Source organism: Orycteropus afer, unplaced genomic scaffold (assembly GCF_000298275.1).
Source record: "Orycteropus afer afer isolate SDZICR_OR568_19922 unplaced genomic scaffold, OryAfe1.0 scaffold00662, whole genome shotgun sequence".
Classification (NCBI taxonomy): domain Eukaryota; kingdom Metazoa; phylum Chordata; class Mammalia; order Tubulidentata; family Orycteropodidae; genus Orycteropus; species Orycteropus afer.
Genome location: NW_006922249.1, coordinates 871669 through 894873, shown reverse-complemented (window position 1 = coordinate 894873; position 23205 = coordinate 871669). Strand labels below are relative to the sequence as shown.

Sequence of the window (23205 nt, the reverse complement as noted above, 5' to 3'; positions counted from 1 at the left end):
GAACAAAATAAGGTAGGCAATAACAGAACTATAACTAGACATGAAGTTCTAGTATTTTTCCTATCCTACCCTCTGGACTTCATCAGTCTTAATGGAATTGATGAGGCTGTCTGAATGATGAGGAATGAAAGGAAAACACAGGCAGTCCCAGGTTCCGACTGAGATCTCTTCCTAGCTCTGTCTTTAGAATTTGTAGGGCTTCAAATGGGTTCTGCCTGGCTCAGTCATGGCCCAGGAAGCATGACTGGAATAGACCCAAATTTTTAAAATTAGAGTGAACCAGAAAGATAGCCAGAACAGGAAAAATTATAGGTCAAAGTCTTGCTAGAAACTTAATCTCTTACAGAAGAAGGGCAGGGTACAAACTGCACAGTAACCAAATCTCTTGCTCTCATGTTCTGAGCACAATCCAAAGCAGTGCTGTCCCACTCAAAGATGGTACTGCTTTGAATGTGTGACACTCTCCACACCAATCTCACTCATCAATCTCCTGAAAGGATTCACTATGCCTCTTCTGAGTCTCCCATTCCAGGGCTTTCACCAGTAAATTTTCCCATTCTGGGTACTGTGATGAATCCATCAAATTTTAAAACTTTGGGACTGTTTCTATTTTGTTTCATCAACCATGACAGAACCATTTTAAAGGGTAAATAGTTGTTGTTTGTAAGTTCGTACCCCGGTGGCGTAGTACCTAAGGCTTTTGACTGCTAACCAGAAGGCTGGCGGTTCAAACCCACCAGCTGCTCCTCGGAAGAAGATTGAGCTAATCTACTTCCGCCTGTTCTGGTTACCGAGCACTGCTCTGACAAGAATATACCACAAATGGGATGGCCTTAACATACAGGAGTTTATTCTCTTACAGTTCAGGAGGCTGAAGTCCAAGTTCAAAGTGCCAGGCTCTAGGGCTGGGTAAAAGCCCCTCAACCTGGGGCTTCAGCTCCTGGCCCACTGGAGCTAGAGGCTTTTCTTTACTCAGACAGCTGCTGGCTGCTGAGGCTGACAAGCCCAAGGTTGACAAGTAAAAAGGCACAGTCCCGATGTCACCAAACCACATGGCAGGCCATCAACTCAGGCCCATTCAAAGTCCCAAGGTTGGCAAAGCATGGTGGGCTGCTGAACAATGAATGACATGGCTACATGCATGGTTCAAGCGTGCCTAAGCGAGACAGCATGCCCAAAGCTGCTGCTTATATATAGGAAGCAGATCACATCCCTAAAGCAGCTACTCAGCTGCTCCAACAGATTCCACCATGGAGTTAGTTACCAATCTCACCATGGGGAATAACTACATCCAGCTGCCCAGCCACTCAACCAGGCCCAGCCAAGCTGACACACAAACATAACCACCACACCACCTCGGAAACCCAAGGAAGGGTCACTATGAGTCAGATCTGACTTGATGGCAGTGAGTTGGTTTTTTTTTTAACCCAGGACTGCCTGTGTAAAGACAGGGAAGAAAGTTTCTGATTTGGAGATTGTAACTTTAAGGTGACTGATGTCCAATAAAAGAGATAGAGAGGAAACAAAACTCAGTTGTATCTAAAAACGATGAAGGAAGATGTAGAGGGGGTATGAGAGAGAGTAAAAAAAAATTGGTGAGTTATACTAAGTAGAAGATTCCAAAAACATTTTTTGCACTACTACTAAGGATGTTGCTTTTATGAAATATATTCTCCAAATAGGATATCCTGACATATATTAAGCAAACTCTCACTAGTTCAATCTTAAAAAATAAATGTGCTATTTACTCAGCTTATTTACTTGATAAATAAGGATGACAATTCTTCATTGAAACCACCGTGAATACAATTGTTAAATTTCACAAGATTATTGGTTCACTGAGTACTGAAACTATTAGTTTATTATCTTTGAATGCTCTGTTATCTAGTGCAATACTAGCCACATAATTGTTCACAGTCAACAGTTTGCTGAAGGAACTAGTATCTGAAAATTAAAACTACTGTTTTTATTCTGACAATTAAACATTCTAAACTAATGTGAGTTTACAATATCACAAGCATTTATGGTGATGAATAAGGCAAACATGTGTAGAACATTCTTACCCAGACGCCAGCAGGCAACACCAACCTTACTGATGGCCCATTGCTGAAGATTCAGACGTCCCAAATGAGAATCTCTAGCCTACAGACCCTTAGGCCATTTTTGTCAGAGAGTAATAATTACTCTAGGAAGTCTGAAGGCCTTAACTAACTGTTGGCATTCACAGGTAATCTAAACCAGGCTATGAGTTAAATTTAGTGCATTCCAGTGTGGTTCCAGTGTAGAGTACAAAGAGGGAAGGAATGTCATCTTCCACTTTGTCTTGGGGTCAACGTACCGTGAGTAACCAATAAAGGAATAAATCTGTTTTTTGGTTTTTTTTTTTTAAGTTAAGTTTATTGAGTTATAATCCATATACAGTAAAAACTTACCCTTTTTAGTGAACAGTTCTGAGTTTGGCAAATGCATACAGCTGTGTTACCACTACCATAATCAAGATATAGAACTTTGCCATCACCCCAAAAATTCCCACATGCCCGTTTGTAATGATTATCTTCCTCCACCATCCAACCCCTGGCAAGCACTATAGTTTTGCCTTTTCCAGAATGTCATATAAATGGAATCAATGTGTAGCCTATTGAGTTTGGTTTCTTTCACCAACCATAATGCAACTGGCCCTGCTGAAAGCAAAAAGACCAGTGAGACTGGAACACAGTGAATGAACAGGAGAGTGGTAGGAAGCGCAATTGGAGAGGGGCCAAATTACATACAGCATTGCCTACCATAACAAAAATCTTGCATGTTTTAATCCAAAGCCATTGGAAGTTTTTGAGCAGTTGAGCAATGTGCTCTGATTAACTTAAAAATCATTTTGGCTACTGGGTAGAAGATACAGATGACACTAGATAAAAAGGAGAAAAAGGACCAATTTAGAGGCTACTGAAGTCACCTAGGTTTAAAATGATGGCAATTTAAACTAGAATGGCGATGTCGGAGGTATTGTATTTTAGAGGAAGAGATCCTGGGACTGGATGAGGCACATGAGGGGGAGAGAGAGAGGAGTCAAGGATGGCTCCAAGATGCTCAGCCTGAAGCAACAGGGTGGATGACGGTGCCATCACTAAGAAAAACTGTTGCCATGACCAGGAGGAAAGGAAAAGACGGGGGAAAGGAGAGGCAGATTTGGTAGGGGGAGGTGGAGAAATCAAGAGTTCCATACGTTTGGATGCCATCAGCATATAGATGGTATTTAATCTCATCTTTCCTTTAACCATTTTGCATATCTGTATTAACCTTTGATATACACTTAACAGTCTCTGTCTTGCTAGTCTTTACTACAATCGGTGAGTGCACTGGATGAAACACTCAGTCTCCACTTCACCAGTTTCCTAGGGTTAAACTGACACAAATAAAAGATAAGCTATAAAGTCTCAAGACTAGAGAGGCCTTCTACTTCTCACCTTCATATTCTACAAAGGTAAGAATCACCTCAGTTTCTGAAAAGCCTCCTCTAAATTCTGTATTTTTTCCCCTCAGAATACTTATTCTGTTTGTTCCAACTGCATTGGCTCAAATGAATTAAGAATGGAAGTTAAAAAAAGAAAATTCACTGGTCCATCTTTCCACCTTATGAGGTCAAGTTTATGCTGTTGGTATGGTGAAGAAGGGCCTTTTGCTTAGACAGACTTGCAGGATGAAGACAGGGTAATGGCACCACAATGGAGAAGAGCCAGAGGCACATTAGCAATACATAGTCTTTTTCACTTTTAAAGTCTTTTTGAAAAAAGTTCATGCAAATTCATTACTTTTAACAGTTGTTTTTGCACTAACATGTAAAAATAATGTTTCTATTTACTTACCATTAATTGACATTCCTTACAGATGTAGTAGGAGTACTGTGTCCCACTGCACATGCTGTGCACTGTGCACCCCTACGGGGCACCATTAAGGAGCTCTGGTGGCACAGTGCCTAAGGCATTTGACTGCAAACCAGATGGTTGGTGGCTGAAACTCACCAGCCACTCGGCGGAAGGAAGATGAGGCAATCTACTTCCGTAAAGTTTTACTGCCTTGGACACCCAATGGAGGTCGCTAAGAGTTGGAATCAACTTGATGGCAGTGGGTTTTGGTTTGGGGCTTAGGGAGCGCCATGAACATGTAATTTTTGTGGATTTGTGTATCGTAACAATTATCTGTTGGATAGCAGATGGCAGTACATGCCTTAAGAGAGCATCTTTTCCTAATCTGTAAAGACACTGTATGGCTAATAATAGTCCTGGACTGACTCTGAGCACTTTGGGATACAGACTGGGGACATGGCTGAACCAGTCCCTTCATTTTACACATAAAGAAGCTAAGTTCCAAAGAGGTCAAGAGCCAAGGTCCCATACCTAGTTCATGGCAAAGGCGTTTGATGCTAGTCTCTGTTCCCAGCCCATTTCTCTTTTACCGCCACATGGTCTTCTGCTAATGATGGGCTGTTCTTCTCAGGTGTGTTTACTGCAGCACTCTTATGTCTCTGCTCAGCCTATGGAGAGACCCTGGCTGGCTCAGTATCCCATGCTCCTCTTGATGTTTCTTTCTGCCCTGACTGGATATAGCGTTATAAAGGTGGCTATATTTCTAGTAGAATGTCCAAAAAGGGTGAAGTTGCTACACTATAAGCTCCACGAGGGCAGGAGTCATGTCTAACAGTCTCACCAATTATCCTTAGCACTCAATATAGTTAAATTATATAATTTTATACAGAGAAATAAAATACTCTCTGTACGAGATGTTGGACCATGGCCCCTCAGATCCCTACTGCAGTGTTTTCTGCAGCTGGGGCATGCTTCAGGGTAAAAACCTGAGAAACACTGGAGAGTTATCTAAACTGCTTTCCATATCAACATGGTCTAACTTCATTATTGGTTGGACTTGTTCAACCAGGAACAGGAAGTGCTACAACAGGTATGATAGGACAATCTGTTGTAGAGTGGTAAAATGTTAGCACTGGAGTGAAGCTTGAAAATCCCATCTTCCAGCTCCTTCATTTAACTATGCCAGGAAACAGACTCCCAAGGAGGTGATCTAATCCACTCAAGTAGCCATAGCTAACTTATGCCATGGCTAATTCCCCAAACTCAGGTTTTCTGACCACCAATTAGGTGCTTCTTCCTGAACACCACAATAATATAGCAACCAACATAAGATTACTGGAACCCCACAATGTTTGAGACATGGCAGACTAGAGAACTGTGCTCTTACAAATATGTTTTCCTAGGTCCTGATAGAGTTGGACAATGATAAATTATATACTTGAGGAGAAACACTATTATGCTCTTTTGTTCTCTCCATGAAAGAAGCAGTACACAAACAGAAGGAAAAACAAATAGGCAGACAATACTATTAGAACTCCTTAAGTTTAACAGGAAATGGACATGACAGTAGGTTGATTGTTCTGTATGTGAACGGTTAATTTAGAAAGCATAGCTGGTTAGTCATACAGTAAACCATGTATTTACTCTAATGGCAAGTTATAAATTCTATGACCTAGATCATCAGTCTAGTCTAATCTGATGATTATTTGTCTGAAAATATGTACTATCTTGTAAACAGGATGTATTCTCGAGCTACTATCTAAACAATCGAAGGAATTTGTTTATTAAGAAACAATATATTCTCCAACTATATTTCAGAAATACAGCTTTAAAAGTAAAAACTACAACATTGGAACTTCATTTCAATACTATCCCAAGTGACAGGACTAAGTTAATAGTTTTAAACATTCCTATGTTATTGTACATACACTCTATAATGTTAAAGTCTCTTCAACAGAGCCATATGAGTACACTGTAGTGAGATTCCAGTCTATCTGCAATGTTTTGCTGAACCATCCTCCCATATTTATTAAAAATAATAATAATCTGTTAGCACAATCCTTTCTTTCTTGTAAGAGAATTCTATACTTAAACTAATAATGAACTGCAAATTAGAAGTCTAAAGTAATTATATCTCCTAAATTGATATAATTTTCCAACACAAACCATTCTGATTTTTCAAAAAGCCTAGCAAATGGTGCTAGTGGATAATGTATTATGGAAAGCAAAGCTGTAAGTGTGCACATGGCTTCCATTTTGATGGTCCAAGAATTCTTAGCTGGGCCATAACACAGCAAAATGGCAGTGGCATATTATACCTGGTCATGGCTGGCTTCAATGGAGTTTCCAATAGCATGGAAAGTCATCTGCACAGGGGCTAATGTCAGACAGGTCACACACTCTTTGCCACTTTGTCTATCACAGTAGTGGACCTATAACAGAACACACGCAATCTTCTGAACAACACTTTTAGAGGGAGTGAGGTAAAACAGGTCCTTTCTTAATGAGTCTAGATTTTAAGAGATATTCAAATAATTTATGCAAAACAATCTGAATACTTAAAACTGTACCGGAGCCTTCCATATCTATGGAAAATCTATTCCATGTTAAGTATGCTTGAAGTTTAAAGGGAGTTTGGGAAATGCTAAACAAAGTGCTTTACATTATAATAGCTAGTAGAAAAATTCACTACTAAATGCTACACCAACCTTTAAGGTTCAGCTTTTCCATACTGCGTAATTCATTAAGGACTCAAGGGTAAGCATAACTCAAAGGTCACTGGATTCTGATGGAACCCTGTCAACTTGAATTTTCTCTCATCTTTAACTCTATGCGTGTGTGACTGCCACTTAATTGGTAGTGACATTCTTCTATTTCTGTATTACATTATAATCCCTATAAAACCACTGTTAAATACATATTACTATATCATGCTCTATTTGAAATTTTGACATTATAATCAAACTGAATTAAACTGATTTGTAATGTGTAGACCAAATAAAGTTTCCACAAGATTATTTTTCTTTTAGTTAAACACAACCAACCATGATTAAAACCACATGGTAGGACAGTCCACAGAAGAGACAGGGTATATGGTGGGGAAGGGAAGCAATGGGAAAATCTCCAGCCTCCCACTTACCTATTTCCAAAACAGTTCTTTAAAAGAGTTTTTAATTCTAAGCTAATAAAGTAGGAATCTTTTGTGATAAATTGATGAAAAATATGTCTATAGAATGGAATAACTCACACTAATTACAAGGGAAATTAGTTTTATTAGCTATGATTTGCTCAATTTGCTAATGTCTATAGATTTAGGAGCTCTGGTAGCATAGTGGCTAAAGCACTTGACTGCTAACCAGAAGGCTGGCGTTCAAACCCCCCAGCCACTCCTCGGAAGGAAGGTTGGGCAATCTACTTCCGTAGTGATACCGCCTCGGAAACCCAAGGAGGGGTCCTATGAGTCGGGTCCAACTCGACAGCAACATAACAACAACAACATAGATTTAGGATAAACACATGGATGAAAATCTTGAATTGTGAGGAAGACCATTAAATATTGTGGTAGTTAAGAGACTCTGTCAACTTGGCCTGGCCATGGTTTTGAGTGGCTTGGCAGCTGGCTGTAGTTACTCCCCATGACGAGACTGTAATCACCTCTGTGGTAGAATCTTCTGTGAGACCTGAACCAGTGGAAGGGGTGTGGTCTTCAGGCTACAGCCTGTTTCCAGCATATATGGAGCGGCTTTGAGAAAGGTCCCTAACTTTCTGGCACATTTTGGGCTGTGTTGCCTGCTGGTGTTGGGATTATTCCTGGACTTGAACCAGTGGCCTGCTGTGTTGTCTGCTGACCTTGGATTCGTCAGCCTCAGCAGCCAGCAGCTGCATGAGTTAGAAGACAGCTCCAGCTCCAGTGGGCCTGGAACAAGAGGCAGAGGTAAAGCCCAAGGTCAAGTGGCCTTCACCCAGTACCTAGAGCCAGCACTCTGGATTCAGGTTTCTAGCCTCCTAAACTGTAAAAGAATAAATTCCCGTTTGTTAAAGCCATCCACTTGTAGTATTTCTGTTATAGCAGCACTAGAGAACTAAGACAAATACATTAGTTGCTTGTCTGAAGTTTTATTCTAATAGCTGAACAATGTCTATATACATAAGCACGGATTATGTATACAGACTATAATTACAGATTACAGCCCACATATATTTTACCATGTTTGGGCATTCTACTTCCGTAGTGATACTGCCTCGGAAACCCAAGGAGGGGTTGCTATGAGTCGGATCCGACTCGACAGCAGTGAGTTTTTGTTTTTTTTTCTGTAGCTGACTGAAGAATACAACCATATGAACCCTAGTCTAATAGTAATTTGACATTTTTAAGCAATTAGAGTTGATAAGAATGGTCATCGGTTTCCGTGGAGGTAGGAAAACTTTTCCCTAGAAATCCATAGTAGTTTAGAGGTCAAAGAAAGTCAATATACAAAGCCCTGCTTCCAAATAACTTTAAAGATTTTGTTATAAAAATATTTTGCCAAGTCAACTTTGGGAAAAAAGATTTGACAACAGTTCTAATTTACTGTGCTGTATTTCCTGAGCAAATTAAAAGCTCCCTTGGTATGTATCAATTCAGGAATGTGGAAGTGTTGTTTATTGTGCTTCAGTTAGATATGATGAGGAAAAATGAAACTTACAAGGGGTTTATGCAAAACCCAAAAATGGTGACAGTCTAATAACTACAGTTCATAATCTTTTATGGTACAATTAAAGTATTATGTCTGATATAATGCTATTCTAAAAATGCTCTTTTCTTAATTTAGTAAACTAAAACCACCTTTTGAAATCAATTGAAAGTCTGTAAGAAAGACAAGGCATTCTCCTAAATATACAAAGTGACACTGAGCAAGCTTATCTGTCAGCCAATTTATTACTGTTCTGTTCTTTCTCCTAGAGAAATAAAAATTAGAAAGGACAAAAATGCCACGAAGACAATTCTAGTCAAAAAGATAAGCTTCAGACTTCATTTCCATTAGTGAGTAGGATATTATTATTAAAAGATCTAACTTTTAACTGTATTCACTGTGAGCCTGCAAGTACCTAAAAAAATAATAGTGTCCTACAGACATTCAATATTGTAAACATATATAACTCACATATAAAAAATAAATATAAAAGTGCAAGTTAGCACACAGATCCAAAGAAGACTTCACAGCATCCAGTGAATGTAACAGAGACTATCAGATGTTCTCTAATATTTCTTCATGGTAATTCTTAGCTGGGCACTTGAATGCTCAGAATAAAAATCACATTTCCCAGGCTTCCTTGTAGCTGCAACTGCACCTATGACTAAGTAGAATAGAAATCAAAGCATCCTTTGGTAGCTTTCCGGAAACTTTTAAAGGAGACTTCAGACACGTGTCTTTTGCTGATTTTCTTTACCCATTTCACCAACTTGCTGCTTAGAATATGAGCATCACTGTCTTAGGCTGGATTATCTAGAGAAGTAAAATCAGTGAAGCTTATATATGTATAGTTATAGATAGATAGATAGATAGATAGATAGATAGATAGATAGGGAAATTTATCTCAAGGAAATGGCTCATACAGTTGTAGAAGCTGACAAGTCCCAAACCCGTGGGTCAAATGTCAAGCTGGAGGCTTCTCCTGACTTGTGCAGGTGCCAATGTACTCAAGATCAGCAAGCAAAACGGCAGATTGCTGGCTCACAGGCTGTGAAGATAACAATCCCATGATAGGCAGGTCACTAACTGAAGTCCAAGAACCAGAGATGATGGACCAGATGCAGAAGAACTTTCTCAGATCTCTCTCTCTCTCTCTCTCTCTCTCTCACACACACACACACACACACACACATATGTACATATATATTTATGAATTGAATGAAGTAGGCCACAGCCCTGAGGAAGCTCCCTTTCAACTGACTGGCTGCTCATAGCACATCTCATCTTGGAAGTGATTATATCAGATCTCATTATGGGGGATCACTACATCATAACTAATAAACCACTGAGAATCATGGCCCAACTGTACCTATCAAAACCACCATCTTTGACCATGAGGACAAGGACTGAATCCAAGAGACAGCACAGTGGTAAGTTGAAAGGACCCTGAGTCCCTGAGGACTTCATGGAACCAAAACATCATTATCAGTTCTAGGCTGCAAGCCTATGGACCTTGACATAAGCGAAAAAAAAAAAAATTTTTAAGTCACTGAGTTTTCTCTAAGGAGCTCTGGTGGCATAGTGGGTAAGGCATTAGGCTGCTAACCAGAAGGTTAGAAACCCACCAACTGCTCCATGGGAGGAAGATGAGGCAATCTACTTCCATAAAGATTTACAGGCTTGGAAAACCAATGGGGGTCATTGAGCTGGAATCGACTTGATGGCAATGTTTCTTTTTTTTTTTTTCCTATAAAAGAACCTAATCACAGTGGGATTTTTTCCTATTGCCCCAGAATTATTGACACTAGGATCCATGGCCAACCACAAAAAGAGCTCCCAATACATCCAATATTTGTTAAGAGTCAGAGGAACTGGTCTAAACTTAAAGAATACACAGAGGAACTATGGAAGAAGAGATATAGAGGAGGGACTCTGGATTGTTAGTCTTATGAGGATTACAGTATTTCCAGCGCAGGCAGTGCCAGTACAAAAGGGAGACTTACATTTCCTCCCCTGACTACAGGCTTGCTGAAAGGCCTGCCTGTAGGCTGCCTTTGGAAAAAAATCTTGACTGTTGAATGTATGTCCTTAGCAGTTTGCAAGTATATGAGTATACAGAGACTGAGCATGGAGGTTTCTGAGAGCTTGATGAAGTAATAAGCAAATAATACAGCTGAAAATATAGCTGAAAAAGAAAAGATTAAGGGAAACATACTCACCCCTGATTTCCATGGCCCTGGAGAGAATGAAAGAATTTCAGCATGAGCCAATGGGGCTACTCAGGCCAACCAAAGTGACACGCACTGACAGAGAGGTTTAGAAGCATGAACCACTGCTAAAGCCCAAAGGAAACATGGCTGCCCCTCAGGGTCATGAGGAACTGGGGAGAAACTGAACACTGCCCATGAAAATCATGAGCTTCATCTAAATGGAAAACAAAACAAAACAAAACAAACTCACTGTCGTTGAGTCGTATCTGACTCATAGCAACCCCTTCTTGGGTGTCCAAGGCAGGAGGAGATTGCTCAACCTTCCTTCTGAGGAGTGGCTGGTGGGTTTGAACCACTAGCTTTCTGGTTAGCAGTCAAATGTCTTAGGCACTATGCCATCAGAGCTCCCAAAAAGAAAACAGCAGTGGATAAAACCAGATTGAGCTGCGTGGGACCTTCCCCTACCAATAGGTGACACTGGTCCCCCTCCATTCCGACATCAGAGGAGTTACGCCATGAAACAGAAGTGGAGTGTGCAAGAAGGTGTCTTAAAACCAGGTCAAGCCCCTACTGCACCAAGTGAGTGAGAGGAAGAGAAAAGAGATCAATGTCCATACTCCCTCTTCAAGTCTCTCGAGTCAAAACAACTGGTTGCAATGTAGGGATATGATCATGAGTTTTACACTGAACTGGACTAGACTTTTAAGTACGTAAGATAACCAGAAATTAGGGAATTTGCCAAAGATATATCAAAAGAACATGAATAAAAGATTTCACAAAGCACGGAGCAAAAGGATTAATGGAAAAATATAAAATCACTTCAAGTTATACCACACTGCACTGACAATGCTCAATAAACCAGATAAAAAATATGTGAAAAAATATATGAAACTATTACTTGAGAAGAACTCAATTTTGAATTCAACAAAAAATAATAATATACTGATAAAAGCCCTAAAAAAGACCTATACGTATATGATCATATGCTTAATTAAAAAAAATAAGTTTGAAATGGCTCTCTTTAGTTACATTATTTTCTTCTTGGAAATAAAAAAACATTAGAGTTCATAAACTGGTGAATTAAAAAAAGAAATCCCATTTTGAAATTCTTCTTTCTTAATCTAAAAATGCTTCCTATGACTCAAAGCATCAGCAGGAGTCAGAATCTTAGAACACCAGGTTGAAATAAGTAGGATAATAAAGTCCCATTATGTTCTTAATGCACAAATCTTCAGGATTGACAAGGCAAAATCTTTCTGCTAGAACAAAAAAAAAGAGAGTGTGCTTTGACAAATGTGGCCCTAAAAATTTCAATATACTAATGTCATAGGACCTTGATTTTGATGAAATAAAAATGAAAAAAAGGTAATTTTTGTAATTCTAAAAGATACAAAAGTCGCTTCCTGTGTTTACTTTTAAGATGTACTGTTCATTAATCATACTGTTCCACTTTAGTATTCTAAAATATAAACAGCGAATCTTGGTTTTTATAATGCCTTAGTACATCTTCTGAATTTATAATACCATCAACTATTATACATTGACATTTTATTTCCTCCATCTCATGGATTTACAAAAATTTTCCACTAAAAAGTAGGTTGACATATGTCAGTTAAATAACGTGGCTTCCTTTGAAATTTGCAAATTTATAATAATTTTTATTTTAAAGTAAGTTTACTAATTAGATTTATAATCAAATAAACTGAGACCATATACTCCACTACAGCATTCAATGATCTTCCCTGTTACAGATTTCTTTTTCCTAAAAGGAAAGGCTCCAAACATTTCAAATATTCATATAATTTAAGGGAAAAACAAAACTAAACTTTATAAGCACTAGGCTAATTTACATACAAAGCTACTAGGTATGTGAAGTTTTTCACATCCATTTGAAAATGAGGGGCCATTCAAAGGAAAATTTAAATTCCCTACCCCCTACTCCAAAAAAAAGTTGAATCATACTGTTTCCTGCAGGGCTGGAGTTCCTTGAAGTTGCAGGACTACTAAATATTTGACTGTTCTCAGCAGGGAACTAGTTAACTGCTGTCTGTCAGATGTTTTTAATGGTCATCCCTGTGGGACAAAATGAGGAGGGTGTGAAAAAGACATATGGTTAAAGAAAGTTATTTGTTAGATCATTAAGGAACCATAGTGGCCCATGCATACATTCATATATGATACAGAACACAATCAGTGTCAAGAAAACATACATTTGATTACTACACTTCAGGTTCATTAACCACAGAGTCTACTTCAGAGCAGTAGGCAGCTATTCCATATTTGCTACTGTATAGAAACTCCTGCCCAGAAGAATAAGACAGCAAAGAGCTAAAGAGCAACAGTTTAACACTAAATCTTAGGATATTCAAAACATGCCTGATTCTTGCAGTCTGCAAACCAGCTGTACAAAAGACTTAAATCTTTATTAGCACAAAATAGCATGTTCTTGGCAAGGCATGCAACAGTTCTGCTTCATAAATATTGACATAATAAGTAAATTGACTATTAAACATTTCTTAACTATTTTGTTAGATCCCCTTCATGACATGCAAATAATTAGTGGTTATTTGTGTCAACTATTGTCAATAGTATTCTCTCCTTTCAGCGAAGATCCATCTGACATAAGCAGTAACATTCCTAGTTTCATGTCCTCTTCTGCATCCAACTTGAATTTCTGGCAGTTCCTCATTGATGAGGAGTTCTGGTAGCGTAGTGCCTAAGGCACTTGACTGCTAACCAGAAGGCTGGCAGTTCAAAGCCACCAGCCACTCCTTGGAAGGAAGATGGGGCAATCTACTTCCGTAGTGATACTGCCTCGGAAACCCAAGGAGGAGTCGCTATGAGTCAGATCCGTCTCGATGGCACATAACAACAACAACAACAACAACAACACCTCATTGATGTACTGCTGCAACCATTTTTAAAATTATCTTCAGTAAAATTTTACTTGTGTGTGAAAGTAATGATACTGTTTGATATTTCTGCATTCTGTTGGATCATCTTTCTTTGAAATAAGTGCAAATATGCATCTCTTCCAGATGGTTGACCAAGTAGCTGTCTTCCAAATTTCTTGGCATAGATGAGTGCTTCTAGCTTTGCATCCATTTGTTGAAACATCTCAATTGCTATTCCATTAATTCCTAGAGTCCTGTTTTTCACCAATGCTTTCAGTGCAGCTTGGACACCTTCCTTCAGTACCATCAGTTCTTGATCATATGGTACCTTCCTCAAATGGATGAACATCCAACAATTCTTTTTGGTGCAATGATTCTGTGTATTCTTTGCACCTTCTCTTGAATGCTTTTCTATGCTTCCTGTTCCATTCAATATTTTGCCCACAGACTCCTTCAATATTGTAACTCAAAGCTTGAATATTTTCTTCAGTTCTTTCAGCTTGAGAAATGCCAAGTATGTGTCTCCCTTTTGGTTTTCTAACTCTAGGATTTTCCACATCATAATAATTTACTCTGTCTTCTCGAACTGCCCTTTGAAATCTTCTGCCAGATCTTTTACTTCATCATTTCTTCCATTCACTTTAGTTACTCTACACTCAAGAACATTAGTTTCAGGGTCTCTTCAGACATCCATTTTGGTCTTGTCTTTTTTTCATATCTTTGTAATAAATGACCTTTTACTTTCTTCATGTATGATGTCCTTGATGCCATTCCACAAAACATCTGGTCTTCAGTCTAGTTCAATGTATCAAATCTATTCTTGAGATGGTCTCTAAACTCAGGTGGGATATACTCAAAGTCATACTTTGGCTCTTGTGGCCTTGTTTTAATTTTCTTCAGCTTCAACTCAAACTTTCATATGAGCAATTGACAGTGAGTTCACAGTCAGCTCTTGGCTTTGTTCTGACTGATGATACTGAACTTCACCATTATCTCTTTGCACAGATTCAGCCAAACTGACTCTTGGGTATTCCATCTGGCAAGGTCCACACATACAGCTGCCATTTATGCTGCTGAAAAAAATTTATTTCCAATGAGTAGGTCGCTGGTCCTCCAAAATTCTAACATGCAATATCCAGTGTTGTTTCTATCACCAAGGCCACATTTTCCAACTACCAACCCTTCTTCACTTCCAACTTCTGTATTCCAATCACCAGTAATAATCAATGCATTCTGGTTGCATGTTTGATCAATTTCAGACTGTAGAAGTTGGTAAAAATTCAGTTTCTTCATCTTTGGTATTAGTGGGTATGTAAATTTGAAAAATAATGGTATTAACTGGTCTTTCTTGTACGTTTATATTATCCTATCACTGATGCATGTACCAGAACAGATCTTGAAAATGTTCTTTTCGATAATAAATGTGACACCGTTTCTCTTCAATTTATCAATCCCAGCACAGTAGACCATATGATTGTTCCATTCAAAATGGCCAATACCAGTCCATTTCAGCTCATTAATGCCTAGGATATCTACAAGCATTCCATTTCATTTTTGACAACTTCCACCTCCAGATTCATACTACCATATTTGATTATTAATGGATGTTTGCAGCCATTTCTTCTTATGTTGAGTCATGCCACATCAGTAAATGAAGATCCTGAAAGCTTTACCCCCTCCACATCATTAAGGGTGACTCCATTGTGAGGAGGCAGCTCTTTCCCAGTGGTATTTTGAGTGCCTCCCACCCAGTGAGTCTCATCGTCTGGAAATGTATCAGACAATGTTCAACTGTTCTTCATAAGGACTTCACTGGCCAATTTTTGAGAAGTAGATCACCAGGTCCTTCTTCCTTCTGTCTTTGTCTGGAAGTTCCACTAAAATCTGTCCACCTCAGTGACACCACCGATATTTGAAATACCAGTGACATGTAGCTTCCACCATCATAGCACCATGCAAGCCACTACAGTATGACACACTGACAGACAATGGATAAAACAAACAGACAAAGTGACACACCAATGGATCTTGGCTAAAAGCAGAGAATACCAGAAAGATGTTTACCTGTGTTTTGTTAATTATGCAAAGGCATTCAACTGTGTGGACTGTAATAAATTACAGATAACATTGCAAATGGGAATTCGAGAACACTAATTGTACTCATGAGGAAGCTGTATACGGACCAAGAGGCAATCATCTGAACAGAACAAGGAGATACTGCACAGTTTAAAATCAGGAAAGGCATGAATCAGGGTTGTAGCATTAGCCCATACGTAATCTGTACAATGAGCAAATAATCCAAGATGCTAAACTATATGCAGAAGAATGCAGCATCTGGGTTGGAGGAGACTCATTAACAACCTGTGATATGCAGATGACACAACCTTGCTTGTTGAAAGCAAAGAGGACTTGAAGTATTTACTGATGAATATCAAAGACTACAGCCTTCAGTATGGATTACATATCAACAGAAAGAAAACAAAAGTCCTCACAAATGGACCAACGAACAATATCATGATAAATGCAAAAAAGATAGAAGTTGCCAAGGATTTCACTTTACTTGGCTCTACAATCAATGCCCATGGAAGCAGCAGTCAAGAAATCAAATGATGTATTATATTGGGAAAATGTGGTACAAAAGACCTCTTTAAAGTGTTAAAAACCAAAGATATCACTTTGCAAATTAAGGTACGCCTGACTCAAGCCATGGTACTTTCAATCATCTCACATGCATGCGAAAGTCAGACCAGTGAATGAGGACGGCCAAAGAATTGATGCATTTCAATTATGGTGTTGGTGAAGAATACTGAATATATATCATGGACTGACAGAAGAACAAACAAATCTATCTTGGAAGAAATACAGCTCAAATTTTCCTTAGAAACAAAGAGGCAAGGTTTGTCTCAAGTACTTTGGACATGTTATCAGGAGGAACCAGTCCTTGGAGAAGGATATTATGCTTGGCAAAGGAGAGGGTCATCGAAAAAGATTAAGACACTTAATGAGACAAATTAACATGAAAGGCTCAAAGACAGCAATGATTGTGAGGCTGGCACAGGACTGGCAGCGCTTCATTCCACTGCACACAGGATCACTGTGAGTCGGAACTGAATGGATGGCACCTAACAACAACATGGTCAATAGCAAAACTTAAAGCAGTGTCTGATTAATAGTAAGCTGTTTAATATACATTAGATATCTTCTTATTACTATTATAACAACACATCATATAATAATGTAATAAAATGAAAGATATGATGAAGTATAGAATTATTGAGAATAATATTCCCTTCAGACAAATGTTTGTCAGTGACTTTCTCTTATTTTTTTTCCCAGTCCCTTTCATTAATTAAAATCAACATCATTGTAACTAAAACATTAACATATATTTGACGTGCTCAGTTATGTACCAGTGTTGTAGCTATATGAATAATCTGTTTCACTCTGCATGCAATATGCTTGTCACATTAATGCCTCTAAAAAGTTTAGTGAATGAATTAAAATACATTACACAGATTGAAATCCAACTTGTAATTATCTTTTCTCTCTAATTTAGAGATTCTATGTTTGGCATAACCTTTGAAAATTACACGCCTGTATTTGGTTCACAAAATGTGGCAGCATTGTAGACAGAATTATTTCTAGGAAAAGGCACAGATAAAAATCGTCTAACAAAGGCAACAAGAGATGTGCTGTCAGCATTGTGAGGGTGATAACTGAATTCTTTATGTTTGTTCAACACTTCTTTGCTTTTCAGTTTCCACTGACTATGACAGTGAGGGTCTAGGGAGGTAGCTAATTAAAATGTAAATAAACTATGCACACACACATACAGAGTTACTTAGTTTTACATTTCCATCAAAGAAGGCACTAAGTTATTTGTAACAATCAATTTCATATCTCCAGGGAAAGGAAGTCCCCCCTTTTAGTGTACACTGATGTTCTGATATACTCATACACATCTATTTACACATGTAAAACAAACACATTAAAATTTGGAGGAATTTTCAGGGGAAAAAAAAAGACTTTTTTTAACAAGAAAAATTTTTTCTAAAAGAAATTATAGTTATAGAGGCAGTCAATATACTAACAAACTTAAACTAACACAAACTCTTTCCTCAATAAGGCAAATTCCACTAATTTTCACATATTGAAAATCTACTATACTGACTTCAAAAAAGGGACACCACAGACTATATAAGTCTTTACATTCTATAATGGTTTGAAGACTTTTCATGACGTTGCTTACAGACTAGATGAAATAGACATCTTTTCCTTATTCTTTCAGCTAACTAAAAATCCCGGATGTTACACATAAAACAGATATAAGAAAACTCTGAAAGGTGAAGAGAAGGCAGACTGGCTAAAAGCCCTGGGACCTGAGGAATAACACGGTGGTGAGTCCCTAGGCTTTCGTTTTGACTCCTAGATTCCAGAATCAGTGTTAGAGATGCCAACCACCCAGAAATGTCAATGGGTGAAGGGGAAAAAAGCCGCGAGGAAATCCAGCTTTCTCTAGACAAAGGACCAGGAAAGGGATAATCTAGCTAGAAGAAAATGTTTAGCAATAATTGTGCTTCTCCATCCAAACACCATGGAAAAAAACAGCAGTCCCACCCTCATCTTGCAGCAAAGGCCAACTGGTGGTCTAGACTTCCACCCTCACTAGACTATAATAAAGTCCCCCAACTCCCTACTCAGGTGGTAGCAGAGAATTTCAAGTGGGGAATCTGAACTTTCATCTCTGTTGGGCAGTAAAGAGATCCTCATCCCATAATATCTGTGGGCCCAAACGAGACAGGCAGATAGGGTACCTGGACTTCTTTCACCACCATTAATAAGGAGATGTCCCTCCCTGCTGAGACAGAGTCAGGAGAAGAACAGCAGAGGGTCAATACTTTCAGCATTGCCCAGTGGTAACTGCCCCTTCTACCACCAAGAAGTCAATCAATAGAGGTTAAGTGGGGAACCTGAATTTCCAACCAAACTGGTCATAAGAAAGTGTTGTCCCTATTTCTTAGCTTTGTGATTAAGAGGAGGCCTATGCAAACAGGAGATTTAAATAAAATCCAGAGTTTCTCAATACAATACCCAAAATGTCCAGTATTTATTTGAAAATTAGTCATCATATCAAGAATCAGGAAAATCTCACCTTGAATGAGAAAGACAATCACCAGATGCCAACCCGGAGATGACACAGTTGTGACAAGTATTTTAAAATAGCCATCATAAAAATCCTTCAACAAGCAATGACAAACATGCTTGGAACAAAGGGGGGAAAATGTCAGCAAAGAAAGACGAGATAAAAAGAAAATCCAAATTAAAATTTTAGTACTGAAAGACACAACAACCAAAATCAAAAACTGAACGATGAGGCTTAAGAGCAGAACAGAGCAGAAAGTGGAAAGACATCTGTGAATCCGAAGAAAAATTAGCCAGTCTGAACAACAGAGAGAAATCAGAGAAAAAAATACAGAGGGTCTTAAGAACTTGTGGGATCATAACAAAAGACCTATCATTTGTGGCATCACAGTCCCAGAAAGAGAAGGGACAGTGGGTGAATTCAAAGAAGTAATGCTACAAATTTACCAAATTTGGCTAAAGATATACACCTACAGATTCAAGAGGCTGAGCAAACCTCAAACAGGATAAATCTAAAGAAGTGCACACCAAGACACATGATAATCAACTTCTGAAAACTAAAGAGAAGGAAATATCTTGAAGGCAGTTAGATACTCCTGACTTACAAAGAAAAACAATTAGAATTACAGCAGATTTCTCAAAGAAACCAAGCAGGCCAAAAAGAATTGGCACGCTTTTCAAGTGCTGAAAGAACAGAATTGTTAACTCAGAATTTTATGTCCAGCAATAACATCCTTAATGCAAGAAAAGGAAATCATGACATTCTCAGATGAAGAAAAACGAATTTTTTTTTTGCCAGCAGACCTACTGTAAAAGAATAGCTAACATAAGCTTTTGAAACAGAAAGAAAATGATAAAAGAATTTTGGAAAGAAGGAAACTTGGAACTCTGAAAGGAAGGAAGAAAACACAAAGGAAAGAGTAAAAATATTGATAAATACTACGGATTTTCCTTCTCATCTTAAAACTTTCCAAATTATGTTTGACTTTTGAGGCAAAAATTATAATACTGATGTGGTACTCAATGCATGTAGAGTAAATATTTAAAACAATTACATTATCAACAGCGTAACAGGCACCAAGAAGGGCACCAAGTACTTCCGTGGTATTCTTAACCAAAAGTGAATCATCTCAGTCTAATCACAAGAAAACATCAGACAAACCAAAACTGAAGAACATTCTACAAAATATCTGGGCAGTACTCTTTCAAATGTTAAGGCCATGACAGACTGAAGAACTGTTACTGATTGGAACAGACATAAAAGCTGCACAAAATGTGGGGCCCTGGAACAGAGAAAGAGTGTGAGAAGAAAAACTGGCAAATTTTGAATACAATCTGTAAACTGATTAACAGTATTTTATCATCATTAATTTCTTGATAATTATACTAGTTACATAAAACAATATTATCCTTTGTACTATTTTCCTATTTTCTATAAGTCTAAAATAGTTTTAAGGCTATTAATAACACAAAAGAAAAGCCCTGATGCTTTAGAATTAAGGAGACTTTGAAAGGAGCTAAGAATCCATTAGAGTTGATAATAAACTTTTTCTATGCATATTTGTATTCTATACTAAAAGAATCTTCAAAGAACAGGAAAAGGGGATCAGTGGAGATGAAATTTTCTCTCAATTAGATCTAAGGAAAAAAACAAAACTAGGGTAATGTGGTAAATACAAAGCTATAACTGGTAAATACAAAGCTAAACTCTTTCTACCTCTGATATGGGAAGGAAAAACAATGTAGAAAAACTTCTTGAATAAAAGCCTAGAAACTTTATCCAAAGCACCACAAAAAAGAAGAGTTAAGAGTTACTCCTTAATTCAGAGTTTTAGAGAAAAAAAAAATTACTATCATATAAAAATTATAATATGCAGCTTAGTAATGGGAACCCAAAACTTGAACCAAGCAACATCAACATCAGTAAATGCTACTTGATTTGCAAAACTAAGAAATAAGTTTATAGGTTAAACCTTAAGTCCAAATGGGTAGCAAACATCATCTATGACATAATTTTTAGCTACTCCCATTTTTACTCCAAGGAGTACTAGTATCACTATCTCTACTTTGTCTTCTTACCGTTCCCTTCATTACAGTTTCCATTGAAACCACTGCAGCAATAACCTCCTTAAATACCAACTCTTAGTGCTCTATCTGCAGCATTTTACACGTAGACTTAATTCTCTCTCCAACTTTTTCTTCTCTTGGCTTCTGGGATGGTAATCTCTCCCGGATCTCCACTTACTTCTCTGACTTTTTTTCCCCCAGACTTCTTTTCTCAGAGTGTTTCCCAGTGTTCTGTCTATGGCCGACTTGCGTATTTTTATTACTATAAAGTCCTTTCCTGAGCAAATCTATTTATCCATCCCTAAACTGATGACTACTAAATATTTCTATTTAACTCAGAAACCCTCCATGTGCTCTAGGTCCACATATTCCAACTTTCTAGTTGAAATTTTCATCTCAGCATTTATAGGTACTTCAAACTCAGCATGTTCAATATTGAACTCATAATTTTTCCACTCCAACTGCTCAGACTTTTGTATTTCTTATAATTTCAGGGAAATGGACTACTAACCACCCTGTCAAGGAGCCCTACTGGCACAATGGTTAGGCATCTGGCTGCTAATCAAAAAGTTGGTGGTTCAAATCCACTAGCTGCTTTACAGGAGCAAAGACCTGGTGATCTGCTCCCATAATGATTACAACCCAGGAAACCCTATGGGGGGAGTCCACCAGCCATTCTGTGGAAGGAAGATGGGGCAATCTACTTCTGTAAAGATTTACTGCCTTGGAAAGCCAATGGGGGTCGCTATGAGTCAGAATCAACTTGATGGCAGTGAGTTTGGTTTTGGTTTAAACTCCATAGCACCCTTTCCTTAACTCATTCAGCACTCAAAATGATCTTTTCTGATTATCTACTTATTTTTCTGTCTTCCACAACTAAACTAAGAGCTTCTCTGGGTAGAAATTTTATTCTATTCATCTGCAAATTCTGACTGACTAGTGCAGAACAAACATCTACTGAATAAGTAAATAAATGAATGAAAATTCTATCCCTTATTCATTACCAGAACCAGCCAAATTAGGTTTTGCTTCTGGTAATAGAAGAACAATTCACATTAGAGCAATCATCCTATCAGTAATCAACAATAAACTAAAGGCAAAATATAAGAAACAACAACCTGGAGGTACTGGGAAGGAACCAAAAGCAGACAGGAACTGGAGAGAAAACAACAGATGTAGAAGGAAACAGCAAGAAGCTGTGGTGGTGCGGTGGTTAACGTATTCAGTTGCTAATCAAAAGTTTGGTGGCCCAAACCCATCAGCTACTATATAGGGAAAGATAAGGCAGTCTGCTTCCATAGAGATTTACTGCCATGGAAACCCTATGAAGCAGTTCTATTTTGTCCCATAGGAGCACTATGAGTTAGAATTGACTTAACGGCAATGTTTTTTTTTTTTTTTTTTTTTTTGCTTAGAAGGAAATGGCACTGTTTCCTATTTGTTGTTACAGTTTTACTACGTTCACCTTGGAACAGGCCTGAACTGGCAAGAGGTGGGATAGCTAAAACTCAGATAGAAAATTTGTAAATTGGTTTGAAGAGTCAGAGGGAGAATCCCAAATTCTACATATAAACTATGCCAAATTCTCTTGCTAATCCCTGAACCATACATGCATGGAGCAGACTCTAAGAAGCCTAGTTAATACTAACAGAGATGAACACAGATTTCAACTTCACATGGCCATGGAAAAAAAGTTTAGAATTCGAGTCTAGTCAGGTTAACTACCTCAGAAAACAAAACTAAAAAATATTCAGAGTAACGTAACAGAACACAAAGCGTCTAAAATATATCATCTGTAATAGAATACAACCCAAAATTACTAGACCTACAATAAAGAAAAGGTGACTCAAACTCAAGAAAGAAAAAACCAACAGAGATTAAATTCAATGTATCTTAGATGTTGGAAAAAGCAGAAGGTGTCTAAAGAACCTATTATAACTATGCTCAAGGATGTAAAGGAAATGTATGAAATGAAAGAATGCATAGGAAATCTCAGCAGAAACTATTTTAAAAAACACATGAAAATTACAGAACTGAAAAATGTAATACTTAAGATAAAATAATTCACTGGATGGATGGGACAGAAGAAAGAGGTAGTGAACTTAGAGATCAACAGATATAATCCAATCTCAGACTTCCAGTAAAATGGAGGAATAAGCAGACAAGCGACACAGACCCTCTTCAACAAAGAAAAGAGAAACCAATTGATAGAGATACAGAAGATAATCCTAGAGCCCTGAGCTTTGAAAGGAACTATACAGAAGTGGATTAGGCACCAACTAGTAGAAAAACCAGGAGCTCTGGTAGCATAGTGCCTAAGGCACTTGACTGCTAACCAGAAGGCTGGTGGTTCAAACCC

General features: G+C 38.0%; 1 protein-coding gene across 1 annotated transcript in view; it reads right to left on the bottom strand.

Annotated features, from left to right (window-relative positions):
- STAU2 (staufen double-stranded RNA binding protein 2) overlaps positions 1-23205 on the bottom strand; it is a 395353-nt gene that overhangs the window by 143912 nt on the left and 228236 nt on the right. The window contains exon 11 of the mRNA XM_042783101.1: positions 6179-6292. Coding sequence (XP_042639035.1) covers positions 6179-6292 — 114 coding nt within the window. The remainder of the gene's footprint in view (positions 1-6178; positions 6293-23205) is intronic.